This window comes from Trichechus manatus, unplaced genomic scaffold (genome assembly GCF_000243295.1).
Source record: "Trichechus manatus latirostris isolate Lorelei unplaced genomic scaffold, TriManLat1.0 scaffold00101, whole genome shotgun sequence".
Classification (NCBI taxonomy): Eukaryota; Metazoa; Chordata; class Mammalia; order Sirenia; family Trichechidae; genus Trichechus; species Trichechus manatus.
The window spans coordinates 3,371,211-3,380,676 of NW_004444037.1; the positions used below are offsets into that span (position 1 = coordinate 3,371,211).

The window sequence follows — 9,466 nt, forward strand, 5'->3', positions numbered from 1 at the left end:
TGACAAACTAAACTTCATTAAAATTAAAACATTCTTTTCTTATCAAAAGACACCATTAAGAAAATTAAGCCACACACTGGGAGAAAATATTTGTAAATATATAACCCTGACAAAGGACAGGTGCAAGGTTAACTTTACCCAAAAATTTTGGTCTCTGTTCTTGGTTACTGAGATAAACTCTAAAACCTTGGAATTTTCCCAGTGATTGAAGTGTCTTTTATCTTTAAGGGCTCTAGATCAAACCTGACAGGTTATGCTAATGAGGTGACTCAGGTGGGGGCTGTTTATTCCAGAAAGACCCAACTGGTGATATCAGCTGACCTCAGGAGAGGGGTCAAGATCCAATCAATCATACCCACATAATAAAGCCCCAATAAAGGTCTGGACACTGAAGCTCTATGGGTTTCCTGGCTGGTGATATATGTTGCTGCATGTGGGAGGGTAGCTCATTCCTTTTTAGGACGTGGAAGCTCCATACTGGGCACCCTCCTAGACCTTGCCCTATGTGTCTCTTCATTTGTATATTTTTGTTATAATAAAACTGTAATACTAAGTATAGTGCCTTCCTGAGTTCTGTGAATTATTCTAACAAATTATTGAACCTGAGGGAGTAGTGGGAGCCAGCAGGTCAGAAGTAAGGGAATCCTGAAAACCCCTGGGCTTACAACTGGTATTCTGAGAGCGTAGAGGAAACCCTCAAATAGCAAGCACATTGGAAGTGAGGGTGTCATGGGGGCCCTCAAGCTTGCAGCTGGCAAATGAGGTCTTGGGTAGACGTGGCAGTCTGGAAGACTGTGCCCTTTAACTTATGAGGTCTGACCTAGCTCTGAATGGTGAGAGGAAGAAGTACTGCATGGGCTGTTATTGACAGAGATGGAACAGAATCAAAACTGATAATAGATTTGATTTGATCCTTAGAGTTTGGTGGCAGAGAAGTGGGGTTTTATTTTTCTCAGCAACATGTATCCAGAATACATAAAGAATTTTTACAAGTTATTAACAGAAAGAAAAATAATCCAATTTTTTTTAAAAGAGAAATACCTTGATAAGACAGAAAAACTAGTCACACACAACATGATTGTGTATGTAGAAAATCCTAAGGAATCTACCAAGGGCAAACAAACAAATAAAAAAACCCTACTAACTAACTGACAGAAAATATACAAATGGCCAAGAAGCACATGATCAGTACTCAACATCCTGGAAATGAAAATTAAAGCCACCACTATGCCCTCACTGAAATGGCTAAAAATTTTAAAAACTGACAATATCAAATGTTAGCAAACCTGTGAAGCACCAGGATCACTTACACATTGGTGGTGATAGTAAAAAAAAAAAAAAAAAAAAAGGTACAATCACTTTGGGAGACAGTTTAGCAGTTTTACCAAAGAGAAATGAAAACAAATGTCCACAAAAATATCTGTACATTAATGTTCATCAAAGCTTTATTCATAATAGCCCCAGACTGGAAATATCCTAAGTGTCCATCAAAAGGGAATGAATAGAAAAATTGTGGCATATTAACACAATGGAATACTAATTTGCAATAAGAAGAAATCTACTGACATACTCAGTAATCTCTATGAATCTCAAAAACACTGCATTAAGCAAAAGAAGCCAGACATTAAAGAAAATATACTGTATGATTCCATTTATATCAAGTTCAAGAAACAGCAAAACTAATCTATGATGATAGGAAACCGAACAATGGTTGCCTTTGTGGTAGGAGGTGAAGTGGAATTAACTGGAAACAGTCACAAGGAAACGTTTTGGGATAATGCAAAGGTTTTATATCTTCATTGGGGTGGTTATTACATGGTCATATACATTTGTTAAAAAGCTTATTGAAATATGTACTTGAGATCTATGCATTTGATGCAAATTACAACTCAAAAATTTCAAATTAAAAGTTAGAAAAATATTTTAAACATATATAACAAATGAAGAATTATCCTTAATATGTACAGAATGTTTATGCATCAATAAAAAATGTACAGGTCAGTAGAAAAATAAAAGCCATGAATAGATATATTTACAAAAGAAAACTGGTAAATAAATGTAGGGAAATGAAAGAGTTTTTATTAGTGAGATATTTTCAGTGTAAAAAATATTTTGTAAAATAAAGAATAATGTTGGCAAGCTATGATATGTAGATGACACAACCTTGCTTGTCGAAAGTGAAGATGACTTGAAGCACTTACTGATGAAGGTCAAAGACTACAGTCTTCAGTATGGATTATGCCTGAACATGAAGAAAACAAAAATCCTCAAAACTAAACCGATAAACATCATGATGAATGAAGAAAAAATTGAAGTTGTCAATTATTTCATTTTGCTTGGATCAATAATCAACGCCATGGAAGCAGCAGTCAAGAAATCAAATGACATATTGCACTGGGCAACTCTGCTGCAAAAGATCTCTTTGAAGTTTTAAAACGCAAAGATGTCACTTTGATGACTAAGGTGCTCCTGACCCAAGCTATGGTCTTTTCGGTTGTCTCATATGCATTTGAAAGCTGGACAATGAAAAAGGAAGACAGAGAATTGATACACTGAAACTGTAGTGCTGGTGAAGAATACTGAATATACCACAGACTGTCAGAAGGACAAACAAATCAGTCTTAGAAGAAATACAACCAGAATGATTTAGCGGCAAGGATGGAAGACTTCAACTCACTTACTTTGGACACATCATCAGGAAAGATCAATTACTAGAAAAGGATATCATGTTTGGGAAAGTGGAGGGTCAGTGAAAATAAGAGAAACCATCAATGAGATAGAATGACACATAGCCACAACTGAGCAATGTTTTGTTCTGTTATACATAAGGTCACCATAAGTCAGAGCCAACTCAACGGCAACTAACAAAAACAAACAATGTTGGCAAGGGTGCAGTGAAAAAGGCAGTCCAAATAATGCAAGTGAATATGTAAATCAAAATTACTTTTTGGTGAACATATTTTGAAATTTTATATGAGTCACTTCAAAAATGTCCATACGCTTGATCCAATAATTTTACTTCTAGGATTTTTATTCTCAGAAAATAATCAGAGATTGAAAATGATGGGAGGGAGGGACATATTGGTAGAATGACCTCATATATTGGGACAGCAAGCCAGACAAAGCCATGTGAGATATCCAAAGTTCAAGTGGCTAGTACTCAAAGATATGAAATAAGAGTCTTAAGAGTTAACAATTTTAAAATCCAAACAGTTGATTGGATAGGAGTTGTAGATATCTGTAAGTAACAGAAAATCATAAATACAGGTTAATTGAACCATGAGACCAATCCTTTTTTCAGTTTTGTAGGTTCTGACAAGTTACTACAACAAGGGACTCAGTACGACAGTCATAGAGGTGAAAAGACTTGCTCCAGGTCATCCATCCAAAGTTTCTGGTGGCAAGTAACCTCAGGTAACTACAATAGTAACTTGGCTTCCTTTGTGGGCACGTTTTTTGTTTGTTTTTCACTCTGGGAAGATTCAGAATTAACTATAAAAAAAGTTAAGAGAATCATAATCACAGAATTAATATTTTGTGTTAAGAATAAGTAACAATTGATGAAATTTGAATGTGGACTATGGAGTAGATACAGTATTATATCATTGTTAAATTTTGTGATTTTGATAAGAGTTTTGTGATTATATAAGAATATTCTTGTACTTTGGAAATACGTACTAAAGCATGTAGGGAAAAAGGGGGTATGATGTCTATAACTTACTCTCAAACTGTTCAGGAAAAAATTAAATACACACACAGGGGAGAAAAATAAAGCAAATGGAGCAAAATGTTAACTTTTACAACTTTTCAGTATGTTTTAAATTATTACTAAAATAAGATATGCACATTATTAAAATAAGAATTATGTACATATTTAAGAGAATTTGGCCTACTAGAATGACAACCTTATAACTGCAATTTAAAATGTACAATTGAATAATTGATTTAGAATTACAATATTAAGTAATCTTATAAAGTTGATGTCAATATTAGAACATTTAAAAAACTCAGTTCACCACATTTATAACTTTAATGTATTAGATTTAAAAATAATTATTTAATATTTGAGAAGGTTTTGTTTGTTAATGTAGATGGTTGAAGTACTTAAAAAAGAAATCAAACATCATATATTTACAAATGCAGTTTACATTGTTTGAAGGTATTTAATTAAGTTTGGAAACTGAGCCAAATATTATTCAGGACTCTTAAAAGTCATTGCTAAAAACTGACAAAATGATAAATAAAATACTAACACTTGTAAGCTGAACTTAAAAGTCTAAGAAAGGAATAGATTTTTAAATCCATAACTTTAAAATTTGACTATTAATTATTTAAACTAACAATATACCTCTGAATAGACTTTTCTGCATACAAAAACCAAGCTCGAGGATACCAAAAGACTCACATCATTGGGTGTGGCCATTTTTTTAAAAGTGGCTATAAATTCTTTGATACTTCTCTCATTGAGAGGTGGGGTTTATGTCCCTGCCTCCTTGAATCTGACCAGACTTGTAACAAAGTATGACTGCAGGCTACATGAACTGTTGTTGTAGATAGATAATCCCAACTGAATACAGCCTGCAGCTCATCACAGCCTAGGCACCAGACATAGGCAAGAAGGAGCCTCCAGATGATTCTAGACTCCTACCATTTGAGACACCCCAGCAATCAGAGATTTCCCAGTTGAGATTCCAGACATGATGGAGCAGAGACAACCTATCCCTGCTTGCCTTATCAGAATTTCTAAGTCACAGAATCCTTAAGCATAATAAAATGATTGTATTTTTACAACACTAAGTTTCGAGGGGAGCCCTGATGGCACAGTGGTTAAGTTTTAGGCTGCTAACTAAAAGGCAGGCAGTTTGAATCCACCAGCCACTCCTTGGAAACTGTGTGGGGCTGTTCTACTCCTGTCCTATTGGGTTGCTATGAGTTGGAATTGACTCAAAGGTAATGGTTTTCAAGTATGGGGATGGTTTGGTATACAGCAACAGATAACCAGATTACAACTTTAACAATGGGTTCTGTGTATTGGTTCAAGATTATCTGGATTTTGTTTTCTGAGCTGATTACATTTAAAGGTACTAATGATCCTATTGCCAGTGGCAAAAAAGACACTCGTAGTCCATGACATGATCAAAGACTAGATGAATTGTGGAATGACATCAAGGACATAATACATAAAGAAAGCAAAATTTCATTTAAAAGACAGGAAAGAAACAAATAGAAAGAGAACAGTAAAAGAAGTTGTTAGGCATCAGAAGAACGGAAATTATAAAGATTAGAAGAGAAATAAATGAAATAGAGAACAGCAAAACAACAGAAAGAACCCACAAGACCAAAAGTTGGTTCTTTGAAAAGATTAACAAAATCAACAAACCACTTGCCAAACTGACAAAAGAAAAACAGAAGAAGAAGCAAATAACACACATAAGAAATGAGATGTGGGCTACAACAGACCCAACAGAAATAAAAAGTATCACAACAGAATACTATGAAAAATTGTACTCAACAAATTTGAGAACCTAGAGGACAAATTTCTAGAAACACACTACCTATCTAAACTAACACAAACTGAGACAGAAAATCTGAACAGACCCATAACAAGAGAAGAGATTGAAGAGGTAATTAAAAAAAACTCCCAACAAAAAAAGCCGGACCTGTTCTACTTCACTGGAAAATTCTACCAAACATTCAGAGAAGAGCCCACATCAGTACCAATCAAACTATTTCAGAGCACAGAAAAGGAAGGAATATTTCCAAATTCATTCAACGAAGCCAGCATAACCTTGATACCAAAGCCAGGCAAAGGCACCACCAAAAAAAAAAAAAATTACAGACCAATTTCTCTCATGAATATAGATGCAAAGATTCTCAACAAAATACTAGCCAATAGAATTCAGCATCATATCAAAAAATAATACACCATGACCAAGTGGGATTAATATCAGGTATGCAAGGATAGTTCAACATTAGAAAATCAGTCAACATACTCCACATATATATAAAACAAAAGAATCACATGATCATCTCAACTGATGCAGAAAAGGCATTTGACAAAGTCCGACACCCATTCCTGATAAAAACCCTCAGCAAAATAGGAATAGAAGGAAAATTCTTCAACATAATAAAGGGCACCTATACAAAACCAGCAGCCAACATAATTTTGAACAGAGAAAGACTGAAAGCATTCTCCCTAAGAACAGGAACAAGACAAGGATGCCCTTTATCACCACTCCTATTTAACACTGTGCTGGGCATCCTAGCAAGGGCACTAAGAAAAAGAAATAAAGATCATCTAAATTGGAAAGGCAGAACTAAAACTATTCCTATTTGCAGATGATATGATCCTATACATAGAGAACCTCAGAGATTCCAGAAGAAAACTACCGGAACTAATAGAAAGATTCAGCAGAGTAGCAGGATACAAGATCAACATACAAAATCAGTTGGATTCCTATACACCAACAAAGAGAACTACAAAAAGGAAATCAGGGAAGCAATACCATTTATAATAGCCCCTAAAAAAATAAAATACTTAGGAACAAATCCAACTAGGGACATAAAAGACCTATACAAAGAAAACTACAAAACACTACCGCAAGAAACCAAAAGAGACCTGCACGAACAGAAATACATAGCATGACCATTGATAGGAAGACTCAACATTGTGAAAATGTCAATTCTACCAAAAACAATCTATAGATATAATGCAATCCTGATCCAAATACCAACAGCATTCTTAAATGAGATGGAAGAAAAATCACTAACTTTATATGGAAAGGAAAGAGGCCCTGGATAAGTAAAGCATTACTGAAAACAGAAGAGCAAAGTAGGGCCTCACACTACCTGATCTCAAAACCTACTATATAGCCATGGTAGTCAAAACAGCCTGATACTGGTATAATGACAGACACATAGACCAATGGAACACAATAGAGAACTCAGACGTAAATCCGTCCACCTTCGGTCAGCTGATCTTTGACAAAGGCCCAAAGTCCATTAAATGGGGGAAAAGACAGTCTCTTTAACAAACGGTGCTGGCAAACTGGATGTCCATCTGTAAAAAAATGCAACAGGACCCACACCTTACACATACACAAAAACTAATTCAAAATGGATCAAAGACCTAGATATAAAACCTAAAATGACAAAGATTATGGAAGAAAAAATAGGGACAATGTTAAACCCGTCGCCGTCAAGTCAATTTCGACTCATAGCAACCTTATAGGACAGAGTAGAACTTCCCCATAGGGCTTCCAAAGAGCAGCTGATAGATTCGAACTGCCAACCTTTTGGTTAGTAGCCAAGCTCTTAACCACTGAGCAACCAGGGGCAAAGTTAAGGGTGAGGCCCTAATATATGGCACAAATAGGATACAAACCATAATAAACTAGATAATTGGGAGCTCCTAAAAATTAATTATGCTCTTCAAAAGAGTTTACCAAAAAAGTAAAAAGAAAACCTACAGACTGAGAAAAAAAAAATTGACTATGACATATCCAACCAGGGTCTAATGTCTTAAATCTGTAAGATACTGCAACACTTCTCCTGGGTGCTTGAATACAGGGGTTCAATTTAGAGATCTCCCCTGGGCTCTCGTTACCCTAGCTATGGCCCAGGAGGGGCGCAGTTTCAGTGCTTGCCATATGTGCTATTTTCTGTAGAAACACCTCTGGTTCCGCAAGACAGGGCAGTGTTTTGTTCTGTTGTACATAGGGTCACTATGAGTCAGATCCAACTCAACAGAACCTAACAACAATAACAACAGTCCATGGCATGCAGTGATAAAACAGAAGACAAGGCTTTGGATGACCAGGCAGTTGTGGCCAGAGAATATTTTAGTGAAAATAAAGGAGTACCTGGGGTTAGTTGCTTCTAAGTGCACTGGAGAGCTTAAGGAAAGAAAGTGATCAGTTCAGGACTATAAAGTCCCACCTTAAGGTCCAGGTAATGGATCAGAAAGCTTCTATGACTGACCTAAAATAAACTCTACCTTTTATAGTCACAGGGTTGAAAATTATGAAAACCAAACTCAAAATCTAATTCTATGGGTGGCTGAATTATAATGCAAATTGAATCCCAAATTTGTCTGGTCTCTTCTGTTAAAGTTAGGGCAATGACTGGGAAGGAGTAGGACCTTAAAAACTGCAATGAGGCTATATGGGCAGATTTCAATGAAGCTGGGGACTTTAAACCTTTAAATACTGCTGAGCCTTCTTTACCACTGGAATCAGCCCGTTAGAGGCTCCTGTTGCCAGTGGTAAAAAAAAGACATTCATAGTCCATGGCATGCAGTGACAAAACAGAAGGCAAGGCTTTGAGTGACTGAGCAGTTGTTGCCTTTGCCTGAAGAACCTGTAATAGCCTCCCCTGAAGGCCTTTTACAGAACTGCTGATCCTCCTCAGGACCTACCCCTACCACCTCTTATTGCTTCTAGATCTATACCAGACCCAAGTCCCAGCCATGGTAACAGCCTTCCATAGACTTCTCCACTAGCTCCTACAATTACTTAAGGTCTACCAAAAAACCTGTTGCCATCAAGTCAATTCTGACTCATAGCAACCCTACAGGACAGAGTAGAACTACCTCATAGGGTTTCCAAGGAGCAGCTGGTGGATCCAAACTGCCGACATTTTGGTTAGCAGCTGAGCTCTTAACCACTGCTCCACCAGGGCTCCGCTTAAGGTCTAATCCCTATAATAAATCCATTTTCCTGTATCACTCATCGTAGTTCTGCTCCTCTAATCAAATCCTGATACATTAGGCTTCAGAGAGGTAGTCAGAAAATTCATCATTTGATGAGAGGGGAAAATAAACATGAAAGAAGAGGAAAATACACACCTAGAAATAAAAGGGTAGCATGTTACAAAGTGGATCAGGAACTGTTTCTTTCACTCGGGCTCACTTACTTTTTTTGGAGGGAGATAGTTCGGATCCACATCTTTGGCTATAGAAAGTCGCAATATCCGAGGAGAAGCATCAGGGATTTGAAAAGAATCTCTTACACCATCACTGACGGGCCTGTATGCAAGTGGAAAAACAAAATATAACCATTGGATGGAAGAAAAATAGCCACACTTTTCATTGCTATAATCAACTTCCAATCAATAATATTTATTGTTTCTATCTTAGGAGCATCTTTTCTTATAATCACTACTGCTCTTACCATCAGATTGGTGTTTTTCAAAATTTTTTTTTACCATGATCCACAGTAAGAAAGAAGTACATTTTATGTTGTGATATAGTATATGTGTACATGTATGTGTGTGTGTGTCTGAAACAAAATTATCATGAAACAATACCTATCCTATTCAATGTATTCAGATTTTTAAAAATTTAATTTGATTTCATTAAAAAAATTGATTGCACCCGATCCAAATACCAGCAACATTCTTCAAAGAGATGGAAAAACTAATCATTAACTTTATATGGAAAGGGAAGAAGCCCCAAATAAGTAAAGCA

At 36.1% G+C, this 9,466-nt stretch overlaps 1 protein-coding gene across 1 annotated transcript in view; it reads right to left on the reverse strand.

The window, feature by feature from the left end:
- SPMAP2L (sperm microtubule associated protein 2 like) overlaps positions 1-9,466 on the reverse strand; it is an 88,251-nt gene that overhangs the window by 6,217 nt on the left and 72,568 nt on the right. The window contains exon 8 of the mRNA XM_023737305.1: positions 8,914-9,025. Coding sequence (XP_023593073.1) covers positions 8,914-9,025 — 112 coding nt within the window. The remainder of the gene's footprint in view (positions 1-8,913; positions 9,026-9,466) is intronic.